At 35.6% G+C, this 25,981-nt stretch overlaps 1 protein-coding gene across 1 annotated transcript in view; it reads left to right on the top strand.

Moving 5' to 3' along the window:
• CERS3 (ceramide synthase 3) overlaps positions 1-25,981 on the top strand; it is a 98,643-nt gene that overhangs the window by 31,502 nt on the left and 41,160 nt on the right. The window contains exons 3-7 of the mRNA XM_076004812.1: positions 9,014-9,128; positions 13,420-13,538; positions 22,353-22,410; positions 22,864-22,914; positions 25,291-25,383. Coding sequence (XP_075860927.1) covers positions 9,014-9,128; positions 13,420-13,538; positions 22,353-22,410; positions 22,864-22,914; positions 25,291-25,383 — 436 coding nt within the window. The remainder of the gene's footprint in view (positions 1-9,013; positions 9,129-13,419; positions 13,539-22,352; positions 22,411-22,863; positions 22,915-25,290; positions 25,384-25,981) is intronic.

Raw genomic sequence — 25,981 nt, 5'->3', positions numbered from 1 at the left:
GTGAGGAAATGAGAGGTGAACGGCCTGACCAAGGTCACACAGCATGTAAGGGGATGTCAGGGACTTGAACTCATGTGCTATGACTCCAGGTTCAGGATTGTTGTTTTATTATTTTCTCACTATATCAGGACTTCTTGGACTTTCACATTGAAATGTTACTTGATGGCAGAAGATAGTAAATGAATATCTCTTAGAAGTATAGAAGACATAGGTTAAAAAGATAATAGCAAATGTGAAATTTTTTGAACTAACTTAAAAATTCATGAAAATTTGATATTATGTTTCAGCATATCCTATGATATATTTGCCATAAGAAAGCATCCTTTTTTTGGGTGTTTTTTTTTTATTTCATCATATTATGGGGGTACAGATTTTAAGGTTTCAATAAATGCCCATTTCCCCCCTTCCCCCCACAAGTCTGAGTCTCCAGCATGACCATCCCCCAGATGGTGCACATCTCACTCATTATATATATATATATACCCACCCCACTCCCCCCTCCCCCCTGCCCAATACCCTATTACTGTAGTACCTATGTGACTACTTAGGTGCTGTTCAGTTAATACCAATTTGCTGGTGAGTATATGTGGTGCTTGTTTTTCCATTCTTGGGAAACTTCACTTAGTAGTATGGGTTCCAGCTCTAACCAGGAAAATATAAGATGTGCTATGTCACCATTGTTTCTTAGAGCTGAATAGTACTCCATGGTATACATATACCACATTTTATTAATCCATTCTTGGATTGATGGGCACTTGGGCTGTTTCCACAGCCTTGCAATTATGAATTGTGCTGCTATAAACATTCGAGTGCAGGTGTCTTTTTTGTAGAGTGTCATTGGATCTTTTGGGTAGATGCCCAGCAATGGGATTGCTGAATCAAATGGTAGATTCACTTGTATCGAAGAAAGCATCCTTCTTTTGTCCTAACTATACTTATGCTTCTCATTCTATGAAATAATCAAGGGTTGTGATTTGGCTGGCTTGTTGTCCTTTAGTACTAACCAAGAGAGATTTAAGATCAGGAAGTAATGTCCCTTCCTAGAAAAGCAAGAATGGAGAGAAAGAACACATAAGAAACAACGGGGTAGATAATTTGAAAGTGACTGACACTTGCGTTGTATTTAGAATTTCCTTTCCTTGAAAGTTTTAATTTGTGGCTTATGTTTTGATCTTATTTGGTGGGGGGCAACTAGCAGTTTATAATTAGTTTCTCTTCTATGTATTCTTTCATGTGTCTGAAATGTGATTTAAAGAAGATCTAATCTACTTAAATTTCAACACTTGTGGAATAAATATATTGTTATAGAGTAAATTCTGGTCCCAGAAGATCCAAGGCCGGGGTGGAGGTGGTAAAAATCAGAAAGTCACCTTTTTTCTTTTACTTAATTGTAAAATGAATAGATTATGCACACTAGACTTAATTTTTATCTGAGATTGGTATTGCTCTAGATACCTTGTTCTCACATAAAACCCCCCTGAAAAATTCTGCTCTCATCCTTAGGAGCTGTTAATCAATTTTATACCTATAGGATATAGTATCTATTTAGGAGAAGTATTTAAACTAACATGCTTAATGTCTGCCTAGGGATACATTCCTTTTATTCTATAAAAAATATTGAAAATAAAGGGAGATGTGGGATTTCTGGGCTTTTGGCTCCCAGGTAAATGATGGGGTGCTGGACAAAGAGGGGCTGTCTGGGAGTCTAGATGGGGCTGTCTGAAGTCTCAGTTCTGCAATATTAGCAAACCCAACGGACTCATTTCCTGGTAATTAACCTAACTTTGAACCATTTACATGGGAGCAGAAGTTCACCAGTCTTTTTTTTTCCTCTTGCACTGTTTTTTCTATTCTGTATCAATAAAATGAAAGTTTAGGCAAGCAAACCCCAAAGGTCCCTTCTAGGGCTAGGACTTATAATTTCCCTTTTCTTTTTAGTTCAGTTTATCAAATATATACTGTGCTTCTTTCTTCTCTCTTTTTTAAAAATAGATTTTTAATTCAGTGCCTAGTCCATTTATCTACCTTTCTATTAAGTAAGGTGATTGATTTCCTAGATTTATTTGAAAAGGAAGGATAGAAATGAATTAGACAACTGTATTTATATACTTCCTCTGTTCTATTAAAAAATGTTATTTCTGTCTTTGAAGCTAATGATGAGGACCATATTTCTCTTTCTTGTTTAAATTAATGATTTTAATATATATTTGTTCCTCATATCAGTAAGTATTCTATTGATGTATATATTTATCTACATGTGTATACTTATCTATATACGTATTCTCATATGACCCTCTACAGAAGAATGTTATTCTTCATTTGGCTTTGAGATTAGTTTTGTTTGTTTACTGTATGAATCTCCTTTGGCTAAATTATACTTTGCTTTTTTATTTTTCCTAACTTTTTTATTTCTAACATTTGAGGTGGTATCATTAAGTGATTATGACTGAAAACACTACCATATGAAACCATTTTGTATTTGTGTTATTCTACTAGTAAAAAGAATAGGTATTTTCTCCACTAAAATTTTCAACTAGGTAGGTTAAATAAATGAACCAATTTTATTATTTATCCAAAATCCTATCAAATATATTTTGTTGTGATTTAGTAAATTTTAAGTATATCTTAGTTTTGGGAGGTATTTTTAGACCTTTATTGCAAAGGGGAAATTAATTAATCATATTGATCAAATCATAGCATGCTGTTATTGGTCTGTACAAGAGCACTTTTGAGGAATTGATTTGAATAATGTTTTATTAATTACCTTTTATCTCCATTCTCTACTCCCTTTCCTCTCCCTGCTGTGTTCTGTATATTTGGTGTTTTTTTATTTGTGTGACCCAGTGAAATAGTGCTTTATGTACATATATTGTTAGTTGACATAAATGGTATGGCATTAAGACCTCATTCTCTTTCTTCTTTTTAAAAATTTAGCCCTGTTGTATGGTTTATTCACATTGCTCTGTCTACATCTGGTACATAATTAGCTTATTTTTATCTCTCTAAACTGTATGGGCCATTTTAAGGGAACTTAGTACATCTGAAAGTTGTACTTTCAGATTTTTTATCAGATTATCTTAGGAAAGTTTTTATTAAATTTCCATTGATGGCTGGGTGCAGTGGCTCACGCCTGTATTCCTAGCACTCTGGGAGGCCGAGGCGGGCAGATTGCTCAAGGTCAGGAGTTTGCAACCAGCCTGAGCAAGAGCGAGACCCCGTCTGTACTATAAATAGAAAGAAATTAATTGGCCAACTAATATATATAGAAAAAATTAGCTGGGCATGGTGGCACATGCTTGTAGTCCCGGCTACTTGGGAGGCTGAGGCAGCAGGGTCGCTTGAGCCCAGGAGTTTGAGGTAGCTGTGAGCTAGGCTGACACCATGGCATTCACTCTAGCCTGGGCAACAAAGCGAGACTCTGTCTCAAAAAAAAAAAAAATTTCATTCATGAAACACATGAATTGATAGACTAAATGATCATTTATAACTAAAATTTTCAGCATGTTATTAAACACAGAAACTCTTCTAAATAAGCACTGGAATAGACTGACCTGGCAGATGATAGAGCCTTTGTCAGAACTGAAGGAAGAATAGAGATACATCATTATTTTTTAAAAATCAGCTTTATTCAGGTTTGGTTTGAATACAATAAACTTTATCCAAAAATTGATGCATTTTGACCAGTATATATAGTCGTGCAATCATTACCATGATTATGATATAGATTTCCATTAACTGGCAAATTTTCTTGTAACCTTTTCAGTTAAAACTCTCCCTACCCATTAGCCTCTGGCAATCGCTGATCTGCTTTCAGTTACTATAATTTTGTATTTTCTGGGATTTCCTATAAATGAAATCATATTGAATATGTCTTTTGTGTCTGACTTCTTTCATTTAGCATAATGCTTTTGAGATTTTTTTATATTGTCATGTATATCAATTGTTTCTTGTGTTGCTGAGTAGACTTTCAACATACAGATGTACCACAACTTACTTATCTTTTAACTAGTAGGAATTTTTGTTGTTTATAGTTTTGATTTGTAATAAGTGAAGCTACTATGAATAATTGAGTACAAGAATATGCGTAGGCCTATGCTTTTATTATTCTTGGTAAAGAGCTAAAACATTTGCTCTTCAAAAGACAGTTTCCATGTATTTCAAGACAATATTCCATGTATTTCCATTTGTTGGAATATTATTCAGCAATAAAGAGGAATGAACTATAAATATGTGTTATGCCATGGATGAAAGTAAAAAACCTTATGCTCTGTGAAACAAGCCAGACACAAATGACCATATATTGTATAGTCCACTTATATTAAATAATCAAAAAAGACAAAACTACATATAGAGAAAATAGGTTAGTGGTCACCTATGGCAGGGGTAAGAGGAAAAGAGATTAACAGCAACTATATATGAGGGATCATACTGGGGTAAAGAAAATGTTCTAAAACTCATTCATGGTAATGATTGTACAACTTGGTAAATTATAGTAAAAAGTAATTGAATTGTATGCTTCAAAAGATTGATGTAATCCTAGCTCTCTGGGAGGCCGAGGCGGGCGGATTGCTCGAGGTCAGGAGTTCGAAACTAGCCTGAGCAAGAGCGAGACCCCGTCTCTACTATAAATAGAAAGAAATTAATTGGCCAACTAATATATAGAGAAAAAATTAGCCGGGCATGGTGGCGCATGCCTGTAGTCCCAGCTACTTGGGAGGCTGAGGCAGAAGGATTGCTTGAGCCAGGAGTTTGAGGTTGCTGTGAGCTAGGCTGATGCCATGGCACTCACTCTAGCCTGGGCAACAAAGTGAGACTCTGTCTCAAAAAAAAAAAAAAAAAAAAAAGATTGAATTATGTGATATGCAACATATTCCTTAATAGTTACTTTTGTAGAAAAAGACATTGTAAATAAAATGAAAAGGCAAGCTACAGACTGGGGAAAAAATATCTAAAACATATATCTAATGAAGAACTCATAACTCAATAATAAAAAATAAGTTGGTTTTAAAAATAGGCAAAAGATTTGAGCAAATACTTCATCAAAGATATATAAGTGGGAAATAAGCACATGAAAACATGTTCAACATCATAGTCATTAGGAAAATGCAAATTAAAGCCACATGCACTGAAAGTTAGCAAAAATATCAGAGTAAAGACCTCTGAAAACTCTTTCCTCCATAAAGCAACCAGAAGACTAGAAAAATTATCAGAATCAACTTTTTTGGAGTTCAGAATTAGCCAAAGACTTGCAGTAATCAGGGATTGTTATTTAAGAAACCTGAATCTTGGAAAGAATAGCAAGCTTTGTGGCATTTTTAACTTGCCCTGTTCCTGTCCTTCCCTCTCCACCTCAGTGATAGCCTTGAAAAACCAACAGCCCACAATTATAGTAGAAACTATTAATAGCAGCCTGGCAGCCATTGAAGGGATCAGAGCAGAGTTAGAGCTCCTACAAAGCATGATGACCAGAGAATTGTCATTATCTGACATGTCTGGTGGTTCTCTGGAAGACACTACTTGCAAGGCTGTCTTTATTTGACCTGACTCAGAGCTCACCCAGTGAAAAAGCCTTTTCCCTGATGGTGTTTGTCTAAAACAATTAGAGGAAATTGATTAACTTCACAACTGCCTGAGGCAAATGATAAATTAACCAAAAACCTTAAAAGGAAAAGCTAAAAAATGAGATATCCAAGGAGGCCTTGAAAAACTTTGACATGTTCTTGGAAATCTAGGAGTCCACTTTTATTCGTAAGGATGTGTACATGTCCAGGACTATCTGCGCGCTCAGGAAAGCCCTGGGAAAGCCCTAAGCTCCCACCTCTGGATGACTTTGAGGCTCTGTGTAAACAGGAAGTGAAGGCTAAGGCATAGTTGTATACTGACTGGCTGAGTATTGAAAGTGTGCCCCAACATGTGCACAGAGCCTCTAGGAAAGACTGAAAGACTTATTGGTTGTAGGAATTTAAGGAAATATCTATCTAATCATTAGCTGACCACTAAGCTAACCTAATAAAAACCTCAGTGCTGATATATCACAAAGACTTTACAGATTAGTTCAAAAAAGGTAATTAAACAAAGAACACAACAAACAGCAAAAACAATAAACCCTGGAGAGGGGAAATAATCTGGTTCTCAGAGTTGCCACATGATAGTATTTAACATGTCCAGTTTTCAACACAAATTTATGAGACCCACAAAGAAACAAGAAAGTATGGCCTATACACAGGAAATATAGCAATTTACTAGTAAGTGTCCCTGAGAAAGCCTGGATATCAGGCTTATTAGACAAAGACTGTAAATCAGCTATTTTAAAGTCCAAAAAATAGAGAAAATGATGCTTAAAAACTAAAGGAAAGCATGAAAACAATGTCTCACCAAATCAAGAATATCAATAAAGTGATAGAAATTATAAATTATAACAAAGAACCAAATAGAAGGTCTAGAGTTGAAAAGTATAATGACTGAAATAAAAATTCACTAGAGGGGGCTCAACAGCATCTTTTAGCAGGCAAAAGAAAGAGTCAGCAATCTAAGTAACAGAAAAAAATGAAGAAAAATAAAAAGCCTTAGAGATCTGCATACCAAATACACATAATGGGAATTCCAGAAGAAGAGGAGAGAATAAACAGGTCAGAAAAAATATGTGAAGAAATAAATGGCCAAAATTTTTTATAAATTTGATGACAAACATGAATCTACACATCCAAAAAGCTAAACAAACTCTAAGTATGATAAACTTAAAGAGAGCCACACCTAGATATGTTATAATAAAACTGTCAAAAGCCAAAAACAGAGAAAATCTTGAAAGCAGCAAGAGAGGAGCAACTTAGCATATACAAGGGATTCTCAATGTGATCAGGAATTGATTTTTCATCAGCAACCATGGAGACCAAAGGTAGTGGAATAACATATAAAAATAGTGCTGAAAGAAAAAGACTGTCAACCATGCAAAATTATCCTTCAATACGAAAGAGAAATTAAGACATTCTCAAATAAATAAAAACCCAGAGAATTCAGTACTAGCAGACCCAGCATACAAGAAATATGAAATGGAGTTCTTTAGACTGAAATGAGAGTACATAAGACAGTAACTCAAATTCATGTGAAGAAACAGAACACTAACAGAGGTAACTACATAAGAAGATAAAATGATAGTATAACTGCATTTTTTGTTTGTAACAATTTTTTCTCCTATCTAATTTAAAAGGCAATTGTATAAAATAATCACAAATCTTTGTTGATCAGAATACAATTTATAAAGATGTAATTTGTGATAATAACACAAAGGAGGTGATAAAGTATAGAGTTTTTGTATTCTATTTAAATTAGATATTAATATGAACTAGAATGTTATAAATTAAGATGTTAATTGTAATCCCCAAGTCAATTGAATTAAGTGAATTAAAATTGACAAGAGAATTAAATGGTATGCTAGAAAATATCTATTTAAAACAAAAGAGGTAGTAATAAATAATAGAGAAATCAAAAAGGCATAAGATAATAGAAAACAAATATCAAATGGCAGGTATAAATCCTAATTTATCAGTAATTACATTAAATTTAAATGGATTAAATACTCCAATTAAAAGATTAAAAGGCACAGATAGGAAGAATATATAAAAAACATGATCCAACCATATGTGGTCTAAAAGAGACACAATTTAGGCTTAAAGACACAAATAGCTTGAAAATTAAAGGATGAAAAATGATATTCCATGCAAACAGTAACCAAAGGAGAACTGGAGTGGCTATACTAATATCAGGCAAAATAGAATTTAACAAATTTAAAAATTATTACTAGAGACAAAGGATATTTTATAATGATAAAATGATAAATCTTTTAACAAGATATAACAATTATAAAGATATATGTACCTAGCTACAGAGTCCCAAATACACGAAGCAAAACCTGACAGAATTGGAGGGAGAAATAGATAAGTCAACAATAATAGTTGTAAACTTGAATACCCCAATTTGAATACTGGGTAGAACAAGTAGGCAAAAGGATTGAAATACCAAATATGTTTTCCAACCACAATGAAATGAAATTAGAAATTAATAACATAAGGAAATTGAGAAATTAACAAATATGTGGAAATTAAATATTAAATAACATATTTCCAAATAACCAATCAGTCAGAGGAGAAATCACATGTAAATTTGGAAATACTTGAGATGAATAAAAAGAAAACACCATCCTGAAACTTATGGAATGCAGCAATAGCAGTGCTTGAAGGGAAATTTATAGGTACAAATACCTATATTTAAAAAGATGAAAGCCCTCAAAATCAATAATCTAAATTTCTACCTTAAGAAACTAGAAACACAGGATCAAACTAAACTTAAAACAAGCCAACATTAGGAAATAATAAAGATTAGAGTAGAAAAATCAACAAAACCCACTACATACCTGATAGAATTACTGAGACTGATAATACCAAGCATTGGCAGGGATATGAAGTAATTGGAACTCTAACACATTATCGGCAGGACTGCAAAATAATACAGCCACTTTGGAAAACAATTTGCAGTTTCTTATAAATCCCATCAACTCCATTTCTCGGTATTTACCCAATATTCATGCCATTTTTTATACATTGAAACTTGAAATAGGAACATAATAATGTCTTTAAGATAATATCACCAAACAAACTTTTTCTGACAAAACTTTTATTTATTTTAATTCCTGGGAGTCTTAAAAATAAAATTACAAATAGATTGGATTATCCTCATTCCTAAATCTTGTATATAAATACATTTGGGTTAACATAAAATGAATTTTATAATTGTGTGAGTGTTTTATTTTATTATTTTTTAATTATTGCTTATATGTAAGGTCTGAAAACTTTCTCTCCTTGAACTTTTGAGAGGCAGATGTTGGCTATAGGTAGCTCCAGTGACAATATGAACAAATGATTGATCTTTCATTAGAAACCTAAAGTTACAGCTCAAGTTTTCTGGTGTCATTGTGGATTCATTCTCAGATTTTGAACTTCTTTTCCTGTTTTTGTAGATTTGTTGCTTTACCTCTAGCAAAGGCATGTGGCGTTAAAGATACAGTTCGAAAGATTGTACCAAATACTGTCTTAGAGAATTTTTTCAAACATTCCACAAGGCAACCATCACAAGTAAGTACAAATTCTTTGCTTTTGGATTTAAAAATCTTCTTTTTTTAATGGTTCAGTTATCTATGGCTTACCTTGTCTGTGCAAGAAATCTATTTCAGTTGACCAAATGATTTGATTCACTTAGATATTTTTTATTCTATTGACAAATTATTGTTCTGTTGACAGAATCCCAGGTATAAAATAAATTACAAATATATATTATAATATAAAATAACATGTTAATAGTTGAACTATTGTGTTCAACTATAGCAATTAGCACTAACAATCAGTGCTATGATTTGAGTATAAGGATCAAAATTTTACTTTTAATGGTAAGATATATACAAAATATACCGATGAAGAAAGATCATTATTAGAGCATAGAAGCCCATATCTGACACTTTTGATGATGGTGGCCCCATCAAAATACAATACACACATTATGAAACTATTGGGGTCACTTTCATGAGTAGGACTGTTATTCAAGGACTCTTATTTCAACATACTTGGAAATATGCTTTGCCCCCTGGCTACTCTCCAGAGATAAATTTTTTAAGAGAATCAGAGTTCTCTTCACAATATAAAGTGTTTGTCATTAATGTTGTAGTGCACTACATGTTTATATGCCATCAGAAAGGTTTTTAATCTAATAGTTAAAAAATATAGTGTCTAAGTAAGTTTAATGTTCACTCCAATCTCATTATGCTTCCTTAGTTAAAATGACAGAACAAAACTCCAAAAGTGGCACAACCTCTATGATGAATATAGACATCTATCACTAGTAATTTTTTAAATTGAGTATATTCTTACGCAGTTTTAGGAGAGATTTTTGAGGGTCCTGAACTCTATTTGCTGCATTAAGTTGCGTGCACTATGACTATTGCTCTGTTGTTCTGGTGGACTCTCTGTACCTGAAAGCACGTTGGAGTTTGACTGCCCAGCCTAGCATACAACATAGTGTCCGGGATTGTCATGGCTAGCCAGAGCTGTCTCTAGCTTGTTCTGCCCTCAGCTTCTGCATTTGACTGCTTCTTAAAAACGGGAACAGTTTGACAGACCATCTTCACGTGCTTTTTATTTCTATGTGCTCTGCATGACTACAGTCATTCACCTAAATACTTTCATTAGCACTGGTGATGATAATGCCTGTGCATCATTTTACATGTTTTAGAAGAGAAATTAGTTAGCTGTGTTTATGACAAAATGAAGCTCTTTCAGGGAGTCCTTATTATCCTTCTCTGTTTGGGGATAACTAATGTCGGTAATACCTTGTATAAAATTTGAAGAATAGTACTATACTATCAGTTATTTGCTATATTTGCTGTAGCCAAGGGCTTCAAGTCAGCTTTTCAAGTATTTAAAATGACCTAGAAAATTTGATCCTTATCAAGTTTCCCTGCTATGGAGAGAAAATGGCCATGTGACAATTAAAGGAAAACTGAGAAAAATTGAAAGAGATTTAGAGGGTGAGTAATCTTTCTTCATGACTAAGAAGAGGAAACTAAGGCCCAACGAGGGAGAATGGTTGTCATGCAGCTCATTAGTGACTGAATTAAAAGCTGCAACCTGGCCCATACTTCCAGTCCAGAACTCTTTCTACTATTACTCCAGTGACTTCTTTATTTGTAAATAGAATGTTAAAAATAATTTTTAAAGACTGGAGCTATGTTTGTAGTAATTGCTATAACTCAGCTGACATTATGATATGGCTTAATATAGACATAACTTGGACATTTGCATCCAGTAAGAGAAAAAAATGTTATACATCACCCCCAAAGTATTAGAAAGCTTTATCTACTGAACCCAGAAGGTGAAGGAAAATAATTAAGATTCCTAAATTATATTGTTCTTGGATTACAAAATTGAGGCATCATTTGTATAGCAGATCAAGATAACAAGTTGGCAAGTAAAATAAAAGTACTAGAACTTAGGAAGATAGAATATAATAGAGGAGGACAAAGGTCATGACCTAATAGTAATTTCTGATGTGGAAACAAACTCATGTCACAATAGTGCCAACATTAACTTGGCCAATGTCATACAGGTAGCATTTTGCTTAATTTATGGCTGAGGTAATAAGACATATTGCTGGGTGGATAAAAAAAAGTTTTGTTAATTCAAGTTATGGGTATCACCATTAAAAGTAAGTATTTGAAACCTATAATGGCAGAACACTGTGTTGATAATACATGTAGATAACACCTGGCTTTATTAAAACAATTGAGTACACAGATCCCAGGATGCTTCTTCACTTGCTGTCGATTACACTATTAAAAACAAAAACATTTCAATGTATACCATATTGAGTATGGGCTGGTTAGCACAGAAGGGCTTAACATGGTATTGATTAGGCTGTTCACTTAGATCTCCAATGTCTAGCACAATGTCTGAAAGAAGTAGGTACCAATTAATAGCTGCCAACTCAATCTCTGCAAAAAACAAAACAAAATAAACAACAACAGCAGGTGAACCCTTGGCCTATAAAAGAACAAGTATTTGGGAAATTTCTAAGAAACTGGGTATAATACGGGTTATGTCCTGTTTTGGTTTTGGTTTTCTTTTGCTCTCTTCAGATTAAGTAATAAGCTAGCAGTTTAGCAGGTATGTAGAAGCCACCACTAGTCCTTTGCCAATCTTCAGTGTGGTAGCTTCTGTATGAATTTTATCTACTATTACACTGTGTCCCCCAAACAATTTCATGAACTACATAAGACAGCAGAAGCTATCTGGCTAACACAAACTGTTGGGTGTCCAGACATCTGGCCCACAGGCAGGCTTTGTTTGGCCCTCACAATATTCATCCATGATTGATTTAAATTTACTTTGCGGTATTGGTCAATATTTAAGAAATGTAGTGATTTACCTCAGAATATAGGATTTGCATGTTTTCTCTGGAAGTGCCAGCCAGGGCGTGGTCACAGCTGGCTTTCGGGAGTACAATACATGCCTTTCTGCCAGCTGCACCCATAGAGCTCCTGCTTATTTCCTCAGTGCTAAAGCTCAGGGTCAGTCCTATGCAATTTTATTTTTCTCATAATAGCATTAAGAGGAAATTAAATAATTTCTTGTACTCACATTGGAAAATGAAAGATTAAGAGGGCTTGGGGGCTGGGGGCAGTGGCTCACACCTGTAATCCTAGCACTCTGGGAAGCCGAGGTGGGCAGATCCTTTGAGTTCAGGAGTTTGAGAACAGCCTGAGCAAGAGCGAGACCCCCGTCGCTACCATAAAATAGAAAAAATTAGCCGGGCATGGTGGCGCATGCCTATAGTCCCAGCCACTCAAGAGGTTGAGACAGAAGGATTGCTTAAGCCCAGGAGTTTGAGGTTGCTGTGAGCTAGACTGATGCCATGGCACTCTAGCAGGAGCAACAGAGTGAGACTCTGTCTCAAAAAACTAACTAAATAAATAAAAATAAAGAGGGCTTGTATTTTTCAAGAGCATATTCTTTCAGATGTGGAGAGAGTTGCCATAGGTTCATAGGTTTAACGTTCAGAACTTGCTTGTGTTAAAATCCCACAATGAAACAGACCTGGTCCACTTGGTCATTTATGTTTCTTGTCTGGCTTTCACAGAACTTCGAATTTGTCACCTTTGAACTAATCCATTATCTGTATAATTTCCAACTTGAAATCGTATACAACTTCTGCTTCCCAAAGGAGAAGCAACCATCATTATAATATGTTGCAATCATTATTTTCATGATTGGAATTATTTTGCATTAGTTTGAAAGGCTCTACATTTGATTAATGTGAAAGTAGATAACCAACACCTGTTCAAGGCTTTCCTGAATTATCTTCTGCAGCTCTTAGAAAGAGCATGTGAAATACCAGAAGGTGCCCTAGCCTAAGTTCTGGTATACACTTTACTACTAATTTTAGGTCTTAGACAAGTCACTAAAATTCTCAGGGTTTCAGTTTCTGCATAGGAAAAATGAAGAGATTGGATTTAATTGATGTCTTGACTATACTATTCTACCTGGCACCTAGAAGGTCCTAAATAAATTTTAGCTGAATGAATGAGCTCACACATGCAACTTGAACTTGTGGGTTGCTACCAATCTATAAAGAATTAATATTTCTCAGTAACTCAGAAAGCTGGGATAGTAACATTCTCTCTTTTTCTTTGGCATGTGTGTTTGAGAGAGATTCCATAAGTAAAAAGGTAAATTTCCTGGCTCAAGATCTCTTGGTAAAATTTCTCACATCCCACCTACACAGCTCTTGTAACCCAATCTCACTGTCTCTTGACTGCCTGCCAGCCGGCCTGCCTCTGTTCTTTGACACTCATGTGTTTGTTTCATCTTTTTTCAGACTGATATTTATGGACTGGCAAAGAAGTGTAACCTGACGGAGCGCCAGGTTGAAAGGTGGTTGAGGAGTCGGCGGAATCAAGACAAGCCTTGCAGGATGAAGAAATTCCAGGAAGCTTGGTGAGGATAGTCAAAGCTTTTGAAATGCTGCCTTTTTATCTGGAGTACAGTGGTCATCACAGAGAGTACTACCATAGAGCACAGGAAAGGTTCAAACCCAGCTCTGCCACTCCCCGATAGGTGTTTTAGGCTAGTCACTCATTTGCCTTCTGAGCTTCCATTCCCTCCTCTATAAAACAGGCAAGCTATGAACTCTCTGAGATGAACAGGAGATACTATGTACTTTGCCTGAAGTCCAGAAAAATCATAAAGACATCTTAACTGGTGTTTCTCTTTTCTAGGGTCTAGGTTGGCCCTAGGTCACAAGACTTTATCACCTGTTTCCAGTTCTTCTCACTGTAAGAGCAGAGAATGTCTGAGAGAATGTCTGTGTTCTCCTCGTGGAAGATGAACTGAGAAGGCCACTTTCTGTCTGGCCTGGCTCATGGTCCCAGCCCTGCCCATGGGCTGCACAGCCCATCTCTCTTGGTTTCCCAGGAGGCTTAAGAGGAGTGTCAGGGAGGGTCTTGCCAGAGCTGGCTCTTTGAACACATTCTGAGGGAAGGAGGCAGCATTGGATATATTTTGGTTTCGTTTGAGTTCTGCTCCCCCCTCCCGCCCCCGCCCTGCCCCACCCCATAGAATATTGTAGTTCTCTAGTCACTCTGTTGGTGGTGGACACTGACCCCTGTGCAAAAAAGGAGAACCAGCTTATTGCTCTTACTTTGTTTCCCCTTCTTTATATCCAGATGAACATGTCTCGGTTGGGTTGTGTTCAGTGCCACATTCTACACACTAGCAGTATTTTCTCCTGCCTGTTTCTTAAAGCCCTCACATTTCCTCATGGCTTCCACCAGGTGTTTTTGTTCTAATGGTGAAATTAATAGGAAGCTAATGTAAGACTCTCAAATAAGTGAACAGAAGCTGTGGGGGGCTAAGCTTTGATGTCTTCTTTAGTTTACCTATACATTCCTGAGTCCCATAATCCAACTGTGACATGGGTGATGCTTAGAGGGACAAACCAATTCTTCAGGATGGTTCAGACACTCACTTCTCACCACAGGCTTCCATTGCCTTTCCCACAGTGGCTCCAAATGTATGGCCTTGTTTGTTTTCTAACCAGCTTCTTTCTGATTTTTAGCTCTTGAAAGGTTGGTAAATATTGTGTTGCTGCTGATGTTAGCTCGGCACAGTTATATCTCTCTAACCCGTCATCACAACAGAGTACCCAATGAATCTGGTCTGACATAACATCTTCCTTTTTTCCTGCTCTCATTTTTCACAAATTTATTATAAGCAGATAACTGTCAAAAGTTATTATGGACTACACAAACAGACTAAAACAAAATGCCAAACTGTTTAGTTGTATAGGGACTGTGCTTTATTCTATCAGGCCTGGGATATGCTACAGAAATCGTAGACTGAGGTGCATAGCCCCAGGCACTTTGAAAATCTCTGCAAACTTATTCCCCAACACCAGGCTCTTAAAAGGCTCTCCAGCAGGCAGAATTTCCTCTATAATGTGAGGATGGATTAGCCTCTAACCATCCTGAGCTCAGTGTATTGTTTCCTTTGTTACTTTACTTAATGATGACCCATATGTCCTGTTCCACAGCATTCAGGATTTTAGTACATGGTGCGTCCTTTTTTAAAAAAATAAAATCAAATTCCATATTAGCCAACCACTTTTCTCCATAAAATACACATTTTCATCTAGCAGTAAGAAGTAAACTCCCAAGTGCTTGAGGTGTACAGTCAGGAGGACTCCCCACTGCAGGAGGGAAGGGTCCCCTTGGCTGGGTGGACGGTGGTGGTGGCCTTGCCCTCACCTCCTCACCTGACCTGTACAGGCCCATTGCCTGTTCCATCTGGCCTCCCCCACCATAAAGCCCCATCTCTAGCCCCATCAGCTTCTCTCTGGCATAAGTTCACTCTGCCAAATTCCTCCCTGACTTCACCCTACAGTCCCATCTTTCACCATTACTCTTAATTTCTGAATTGGTTTCCAGCTTTTTTTTATTTTCCCACAATTATGTTTATCTCAGCCTTTCCTTGACAAAAAGGAAAGTTTACCATCTTAGGTTCATTTGAAGCAAGTAAAATGGCATCGACAAGTATGTCATCATTCACTTTATTATTAGTGAAGTGCAGCATTTTCAAACTGCCCAGGAACCCTTGTTCTCTTTAAAAACTCTTGAAGATCCCAAAGAACATTTATGTGTGTTATACCTATTGATATTTAATGTATTAGAAGTTAAAACTGAGGCATTTAGACCAGGTGTGGTGGCTCACACCTGTAATCCCAGCACTTTGGGAGGTCACTTTAGTCTGGGAGGATCACTTTAGTCCAGGAGTTCAAGACCAGCCTGGGCAACACAGCAAGACCTCGTTTCTACAAAAAATACAAAAATTAGCCATATGTGGTGGCGTTTGCTTATAGTCGCAGCTACTCGGGAGGTTGAGGCAGGAGGATCACTTGAGCCCAGAAGTTTGAGGTTACAGTGAACTATGATGACATCATTGTACTCTCGCCTGGGCGACAGAGCTAGACCCTGTCTCAAAAGAAAAAAACCAACAAGACACTGAGACATTTATAAAACGTGAGACTACACAAGCACACATTTCATCAGAGCAATTTCATTCAGAGCAATGCTGTGATCACATATCAATGTAATCTTGCTTGTGAGACAATGAGAGGGAAAAGGCAAATAACGTTATAATTCTAATTTTTTTTTTTCTTTAAGACAGAGTCTTACTCTGTTTCCTGTGCCATGGTGTCAGCCTAGCTCACAGCTACCTCAAACTCCTGGGCTCAGTTGATCCTCCTGCCTCAGCCTCCTGAGTATCTGGGACTACAGGCATGCACCACCATGCCCAGCTAATTTTTTCTATATATATTTTTAGTTGTCCAGCTAATTTCTTTCTATTTTTTAGTAGAGATGAGCCTCGCTCTTTCTCAGGCTGGTCTCGAACTCCTGATCTCAAACCATCTGCCCGCCTCAGCCTCCCAGAGTGCTAGGATTACAGGTGTGAGCCACTGTACCCAGCCCAAATAATGTTTTAATATTATTATGAAAATATTCTGACCTCAGGGATCCCTGGCACACACTTTGAGAATCCTTGGCATAGCGTAATGAAGTCTGAGTAGAACTAGTTGGTCATGAAAAATGTGAAACTTGGGTTGTACTTTGGCATCTGATGGTTACCATACAATGTTGGCTAAATTTTGTGACCTCTCTTAGCCTCAGTTTCCTCTAGTATTTATCTTATCTGCTTTTTAGGGTTGTGAGAATCAAAAAACAGTCTGTAAGACGGGACTAATTATATTACTGGCTTCATAATCTTGTTAGAAAGATTAAAATGTGCATAATGCGTGCTTAGTTAGCACAGTGCCTGGCCCAGAGTCAAGAAGTCACTACCAGCCTAGAATCTTGTACCCTGTAAAACTGAATTTTTTATACAAAGGAGAAATAAAGACCTTCTCAGATAAGCAAAGACTGAGGGAATGCATCAAGACAATACCTACCCTCCACGAAGTACACAGAACAGTGTTATATACAGATTAGCACAATAAACACTCACCAGTGTAGCATCATCCAAAAGCTAAAAGTAAAAGGCCAGATACTTTTGACAATGGCTCAACAGAGAAAACAAAGCAACAAAATTCAACTCAACAGGATGAACAGAAATCTGCTCCACTTATCAATTCTTTCCATAAATGTGAATGGCTTGAATTACCCACTAAAGAGACATAGGCTGGCCAAATGGATAAATAAACATAAGCCAAGTGTCTGCTGTCTTCAGGAAATACATCTAACCCACAAGGATGCATTCAGACTCAAGGTAAATGGATGGAAAACAATATTCCATGCAAACAGAAGCAAAAAGGAAGCTGGTGTAGCAGTTCTAATTTTAGATAACTTGTCTTTAAGTCAACAAAAGTAATGAAAGACGAAGAGGGTCACTATATAATGGTGGAGCACACAATTCAACAAGTAGCCGTAAAAATTCTACATATTTATCCACCTAACTCAGGTGCACCGAGATTCATAAAGCAAATCCTATTTGATCTAAAGAAAATGATAAACAGCAACACTATAATAGCCAGTGACTTCAACACCCCTCTGACAGAACAAGACAGATCCTCCAAATCATAAATAAACAAAGAAACAATGGATTTAAACTGAACTCTAGACCAAATGGCCCTGACTGAAAGTTACAGAACATTCTACACAAAACCACTGAATATACATTTTTCTAATCAGCTCATGGGACATTCTCTAAGATTGACCATATCCTAGACCACAAAGCATGTCTCAACAAATTTAAAATAATAGAAATTCTATCATGCATCTTCTCAGACCATAGTGGAATAGAATTAGAAACCAACTCCAACAGAAACTCTCATCTCTATACAAAGTCATGGAAACTAAACAACCTTCTGCTGATGATCATTGTGTTAAGGAGGAAATTAAGATGGAAATCAAAAAAATTTTTTGAACTAAATGATAAAAGAGACATAAGTTATCAAAATCTGCGGGACACAGCTAAAGCAGTCCTGAGAGAAAAATTTATATCCACAAATGCCTACATCCAAAAGACAGAAAGATCACAAATCAACAATCTAATGAATTGTCTCAAAGAACTGGAAAAGGATTAGCAAACCAACCCTAAACCCAGCAGAAGAAAAGAAATAACAAAGATCAGAGCAAAGCTAAATGAAATCAATAACAAAAAACTATATGGAAGTTTAATAAAATAAAAAGTTGGTTCTTTGAAAAAATAAAATTGACACACCTCTGGCTAGATTAACAAGAAGCAGAGGAGACTCTAATAAGCCCACATAGGAATGAATAAAGGAGAAATTATAACTGATACCATGGAAATACAAAATATCTATGAATACTATAAAAACCTCTATGCACATAACTTGAAAATGTGGAGGAAACAGACAAATTCTTAGAAACACGCAGCCTCCCTAGACTCAGTCAGGAAGAAACAGAATTCCTGAACAAACCAAACTGAAATTGAAGCAGCAATAAAAAACCTTTCTAAGAAGAGAAGTCCTGGACCAGATGGTTTCACACTCGAATTTTACCACACCCACAATGAAGAACTGGTGCCTATCCTGCAGAAATTATTCCATAACATCAAGAAGGAAGGAATTCTTCCCAACATGTTTTATGAAGCCAACATCACCTTGATACCAAAACCAGGAAAGGATGCAACAAAAAAAGAGCAGACCAATATCCCTCATGAATATACATGCAAAAATTCTCAAAAAAATCCTAGCAAACCAATTTAGGTGCTTTTGAAAAAAATAATTGATCATGACCAAGTGGGCTTCATCCCAGAAATGTAAGGATGGTTCAACATATGCAAATCTGTAAATGTAATTCACCACATAAATAGAAGCAGAAACAAAGACCATAGGATCCTCTCAATAGATGCAGAAAAAGCATTTGACAAAATTCAGCACCCTTTTATGATAAGAATATTTGACAAAATAGGCATAGATGGTACTTAACTAAAAATTATAAAAGCCACATATGACAAACCCACAGCCAACATCATGCTGAATGGAGAAAAATTGAAAGCATTTCCACTTTAAACTGGAACCAGATAAGATTGCCCTCTGTCACCACTTCTATTCAACATAGTTCTGGAAATCCTAACCAGAGTAATCAGACAAGAGAAGGAAATCAAAGGCATCCAAATGGGGGCAGAAGAGGTCAAACTATTGCTCTTTGCTGATGATATGATCTTATATCTAGAAAGCCCCAAAGGTTCTGCCATGAGACTACTGGAATTGAGAAATAAATTCAGCAAAGTCTCAGGTTACAAAATAAATGTATGGAAACCAGTAGCATTCCTATACTCCAACAACAGTCAAACTGATAACCAAATCAAAGACTCAATACCCTTCATAATAGCAACAAAGAAAATAAAATACCTAGGAATATATTTAACTAAGAAGGTGAAAGACCTCTACAGGGCCTACAGGGAGAACTATGAAACACTGAGAAAGGAAATAGCAGAGGACATAATTAGGTGAAAAACCATACCATGCATATGGGTTGGCAGAATCAACGTTGTTAAAATGTCTATACTACCCAAAGTGATCTACAGATTCAATGCAATCCCTTTTAAAATACCAACATCAATTTTCTTAGATCTAGAAACATTAATTCTACGCTTCTTATGAAACCAGAGAAGACCTTGTATAGGAAAAGCAATCTTAAGCAAAAAGAACAAATTCGGAGACATCAATTTACCAGACTTCAAGCTATACTACAAGGCTATAGTAACTAAAACATCATGGTACTGGCACAAGAACAGAAACATAGACTAACAGAACAGAACTGAGAACCCAAATATAAAACCATCCTCATATAGCCATCTAATCTTTGACAAAGCAGACAATAACATACACTGGGGAGAAGAATCCTTATTCAATAAATTCTGCTGGGAAAATTGGATAGCCACACATAGAGGACTGAAATAGGTTCCTCACCTCTCAGAAAAATCACCTTATGGTGGATAACAGACTTAAATCTAAGGCAAGAACCTATAAGAATTGTAGAAGAAAATGCTGGAAAAACATTTTTGTTCACAAAGGAACAAAAGACATTCTATAAAAAAGACATCTCCACTAGAATGTTTATAGCAGCACAATTGCAAAGATGCGGAAACAACCCAAGTGCCCATCAATACATGAGTGGATTAATAAAATGTGGTATATGTATACCATGAAGTTCTATTCAGCCACAAAAACAATGGTGATCTAGCACCTCTTGTATTATCCTGGATAGAGCTGGAGCCCATTATACTAAGTGAAGTATCAAAACAATGGAAAAACAAGTACCACATGTACTCACCATCCAATTGATATTAACTGTCAACACTTAAGTGCATATACAGTAGTAACATTCATCAGGTTTTGGGCAGGTGGGAATGAAGAGGAGGGAATGGATATATTCACACCTAATGGGTGCAGTGCACACCATCTGGGGCATGGACACACTTGAAGCTCTGACTTAAGTTGGGCAAAAGCAATATATGTAACCTAAACATTTGTACCCCTGTAATATGCTGAAATTTAAAAAAATGAATATATATTCTGTTGGGGTTAAAAAAATATTGGTCCTAAAGACACAATTACATTTTTAATTCTTAAAGAAAAAAAAGCAATAAATGTTTGAGAAATAAATAAAATGAGATGTATTACCTAGACTTTTGGCTTCATTTGTGGGCTGGCTGGCCTTCTTATGTCCTGTTTTTTATGGTTCTTGTTTGGATAAAATAATTGAGGGAGTCAAGGAAATACTCTCTGCAAATAAAACAAGTGTGATCAGGACTTAACTTTGATTTTGTAAAATGCCCTTTGGGTAGTTTTATGGCTCAATTTCCTGAGTACGGAACCCTACTTTTTTTCCTATCAAAATGAGCCATGAAGAAAGACTGTCATCAGCGTAGAGGTCATGGTAATGTTCGGGAAACACTAGCTGATGCCGAGTCCAGAGACCTGCACTTCAAACCCCAGCCTTACTACTTCTTAGCTACATGAGCTGGGGAAGTGGCCTCACCTCTGTGAGTCTGATTTTTCATTTACAAAATAGGTATATGTCTATGTTCCTATTTCCTACTATCTTACAGGTATGTTGAAGAAAGTATCATAAGGCCATATACAAATATAAGGAACAAATTTTATTTTAATATTGTTATTATTCCTTCAGCAATCATTAGATAAAATACATGTAATTTAAGAAAAAAGCTTTTTATTTCAGAAAGTTGCATTTATAATAGTAGAAAGACTGCATAATGAACTATGCGCTTTTGCCAACCACCAACTTTGACACTGATCAACTGAAGGCCAATCTTTTCTCATCTGTACCCCACCTACTTGTCTCCCCCTTCACAGATGATTTTTGAAACAATATCAGACATTGTATGATTTTATTTGTAAGTATTTTAGTATGTATTTCTAAAAGATAAGAACTCTTTATTGTAAACATGATTGCAATATCAGCATCAGAACTAAGAAATTTTTACTTAATAACAGTAAATATTCAGTGATTAGATTTCCTTGATTATCTCATAATATTCTGTACAGTTTGTTTATTTGGTCAGGATCAAAATAAGATCCATATGTTACAATTGGTCAATATATCTTTAAAGTCTCTTAATCTATAGATCTTTCTCCATACATGAGAAAAATCTTTTCTTTCAAAATCTGCTTTTAGGAGAAAAGACTAAGATCTGGCCACATAGAAACTTTTTAACTGAGAATTAAATGGGGATAAAATAAGGGATTAGACTAATTAGATTCCTTCTTGTATGGTATAATACTAATAATACTAATATCAAACCATTGTTTATTTATTTTTATTTATTTTTATTTTTTATTTCAGCATATTATGGGGGTACAGATATTAAGGTTTCAATAAATGCCCATTAAATCATTGTTTATTGTGTGTCTGGAACTGGGCTAGTCATAATAATAATAATAATAATAATAATAATAATGGCTATCATTTATTATTGCTAACTTCATACTAGAGCTATGATTAATACTTTCACAAATTATCTTCAATTCTTTTTTTACTTTTTGAGGTAAATATTGTTACTCTGTCTTATAGATGAAGGTAAGTCTTCTTGAGGTTAAATAATTTACCTAAGCTTGCAGCCATCTAATAAATGGCAGAGTCGGCATACGTACTTGGGTTTGTCTGACTCCGGAGTGTGTGCTTTCCAAACTCCGCCATACCAAAGCCTTTTCTCCTCAAATGTCAATCACCTTTACAAGGGAGTAAAGAACTTTCTTTCTTTTGGCAGCTGGCGATTTACATTTTACCTAATGATAACTGTCGCTGGAGTTGCATTTCTTTATGATGTAAGTTATCTTTTGATATCTTTGATGGGGATTTGTCTTTAGTCCTTAAAATTCTTGCATGTGAATTCCTTTAGAATATAATACTTTCAATAAGATAATGTATTTCAGAGATTTCTCTCAAATATTGCTATAGCTAGCTCAAGATATTTTTATTGCTGCAGAAGCAATAATATAATTGGTTCATAAATAATTTTGTTAGTAGGTTCATTTGTTTGGAACAGTTTTCTCTAGGAGATAGCACTATATACTCATCTCAGATTCACTAGAAGTAGTGAAGTTCACAGGATGTTATGAAGGAGCACCTAGAAATACCTACAGAGGGAGAAATATGTACAACAAGAGTGCATCTTCGCCTCCTATAAGTAACATCAGGAAGAGCTTAGGTTTTCTGCTAAAATCAGCCTTCAGCTCTGACAGACTTATTGCATCTCTCTTGGCTCCTCATTTTTTCAGAAACCTTGGGTATATGACCTAATGGAGGTTTGGAATGGCTATCCCAAACAGGTAAGTCCCTCTGACGTTGTTCCTCCCCCTTTTACTTCAACACCCAGGCCCTTCAAATTGTCCCCTTAGTTAGGTCTTGGTCCCCTGCTACTGTTTATCCACTGCTGTGTCGTCCTCTGGTGCTTTTCTGCCTGAGTTTCCTCATCCTTATTGACCCTCACTTATCTCATTCCTTTAGTTTGTTTATAGTTAATATAACTAACATATTTGGGTTTAAATCTACAATATTATGTATTTTTTTTGTACCACTGGATGCATTTCCTTTTATATTCTCTTCTTGCTTTTCTAATAGGACAGTGATATTTAAAAAAATATTATTCTATTTCTTCCCTTATATTGACTTTTCAGTTATGCATACTTTTGTTCTTTATTAGTTATCCTAGAGGTTACTATTTACATACTTGATTTATTACAGTCTAATACAAATTAGCGCTGTTACCTTTTTCCAGTTCTTGAAAGATCATTAGAATATACCATATATCTCCTCTATCAAATATTAATATTTAAAACCTTACATGTCATTGCTATTATTGTTTTATAAATTAATCAAGTTACCCTTTCCATGCTCTTCCTCACTTCCTGCATTTTTGTGCTTCTATCTGGGATGATTATCATTCTGGCTAAAGAAGCCCCTGTGGTATTTTTTTTTTTTTTTTATGGTGGGTCTACCAGATTTTGTCTGAAAATGTTATCATATTGCCTTTGTTTTTGAAGGGATAGTTTTTCTGGGTATGGAATTCTAGATTAACAGTAATTTCCCTTTAGCACTTTTAAAGATGTTATTCCATTGTTTTCTGGATCCCATCAGCTTTTTTGTTTAGTATTTTTTTTTATTTCAGCATATTATGGGGGTACAAATGTTTAGGTTACATATATTGCCCTTGTTCCCCCCAAGTCAGAACTTCAAGTGTGTCCATCCCCCAGATGGTACACATTGCACTCATTATGTATGTATACACCCATCTCCTCCTCCCCCTTCCCATCTTCCCAATACCCAATGAATGTTATTCCTATATGTGCACTTAGGTGTTGATCAGTTAAAACCAGTTTGATGGTGAGTACATGTGGTGCTTATTTTTCCATTCTTGGGATACTTCACTTAATAGAATGGGTTCTAGCTCTATCCAGGAAAATACAAGAGATGCTAGATCACTATTGTTTCTTGTAGCTGACTAGTACTCCATGGTATACATATACCATATTTTACCTATCAGCTTGTTTAAGAATTCAGCTATTGCTTCTATGTTTGCTTCTTTGAACATAGTCTTTTTTCCCTGACTGCTTTTAGTATTTTATCTTATCTTTCTTTGAGCAGTTTTATTATGCTACACATAAATATAGTTATTTTTAATTTATCCTGCTTATTACATCCATAGTACATCTTGACTCTGTGGCTTGATGTCTTCAGTCTGTTTCAAACAGATATTCTTTTTTGTTTTTTATTCATATATTTTTAGTTCTCAATAGAAGGGTCAGTCTTATACAGGCATGTTTGTCATAAAAGAAAGCAGAAAGTCTGTCTCGTTCTTTTATAGTCTTATCAAGAATGATAAGTTGACCAGAAACAAATACATTAGTCCTTTTAATATGTTAGTCTTAGTATTAAGGAGTCAAACGTTAGATTGTGAGGGACCTGGGCGTTATCTAGGCCAAGCCCTGATCATGTCATCTTCCAACTCCAATGTACTCTTATCTTCTCAAATGTATTGGTTATGTATTAGTAACCCGCAACACTTAGTGCCCTAGGGCAACTTTCTATTTGCTCGTGACTTGGGCTGTCAATTTGGGCTAGGCGCAGTTAAGCAGTTCTTCTGTTCCATGTGGTGTCAGCTAAGTTCATTCATGCATTTTCAGACAGTTGGGAAGCTAGATATAGGAATTTCATTCTTTTATTCAGAAGACTTTTTTCATTCTTTTATTCAGAAGTCCCATTTGAGAATGGGCTAATTCTGAACACCAGCCTGTCACCAGAGAAGAGTTTTAGATATCAGATTTTGAGTAGCATTCAAGAACCATTAAACAAGGTAAATCATGGGACCAGCAGAACAGGCTTCTTATTGTCCTTAAGTAAAGATTTGAAAAAAAATTTTAATGTAACTCCTAATAAACTAAAATAAGGCAATTACACCTGCAGCAATTTTATGAACTTTGTAAACAGAACATTTAACTTGCTTTTGGAATACTTGTCTATGCTTTTAAAAATAAAATGCCTTGAAATATGATCTCTAATTCCTTTGTGGCAGTTGAAATATAAATCATTGTTAATTTATGGAATTTTATGGAATATAAATAGGTATAAACTGTAGATTTTAGTGCATTAAAATGAATTGCTTATATGGTAACATTTAAAGTCATGAATACTCTTCTCTTCCTCAGCCCCTGCTGCCATCCCAGTACTGGTACTACATTTTAGAAATGGGTTTTTATTGTTCTCTGTTGTTTAGCCTTGGCACTGATATCAAGAGGAAGGTAAGTGTCTTATTTACAAAGCTACTTTATCAATTTCTTCAAAATTTTTGTCCTCCTCCCCCAAATTCTAATTTTAAATTATATTTTTATGTATATTTTGTTTCAGTTCATTGATTTTTTGCTTTTTTTAGCACATACAATAGTGCAAATTATGCTCATATTTTGGTGCCTTGGTAAATATTTGTAGTGAAACATTATAGAAACTTTATCTATGAAGCTCCACACCTGTTCAATAAGAACAGAAATCTTTACATGTTGTCTGTTCCTTTTGATTTGGGAGTTTAATGTCCATCAAGGCAAAAAAGAAAAATGTCTCAGTTGATTACAAAACCACCTTTTATAAAACTTTTCAATGTTTTCAAAGACTTTGAGAACATTTCTTCCTTAATTCATCAAATATCGTTATAGGGAAACCTTGCTTCAGGTATTACTAGCTGTGCTATATTTGCAGGGAAACTGAGTCATAGGCAGGCTAACTGCCACCTCCGAGGTCACAAAGTGAGGCATTTTAGGAACTATTAGGTTGTTACTGATTTCCAGTTGCTAGTCCAGCAAATCATGTTAGACCCTAAAGGCAGGCAAAATTTTGTCGTATATG

The sequence above is a fragment of the Microcebus murinus genome, chromosome 7 (genome assembly GCF_040939455.1).
Source record: "Microcebus murinus isolate Inina chromosome 7, M.murinus_Inina_mat1.0, whole genome shotgun sequence".
Taxonomy (NCBI): domain Eukaryota; kingdom Metazoa; phylum Chordata; class Mammalia; order Primates; family Cheirogaleidae; genus Microcebus; species Microcebus murinus.
Note: the sequence above shows the minus strand (reverse complement) of the source record. Positions and strands in the feature narration are given on the sequence as shown.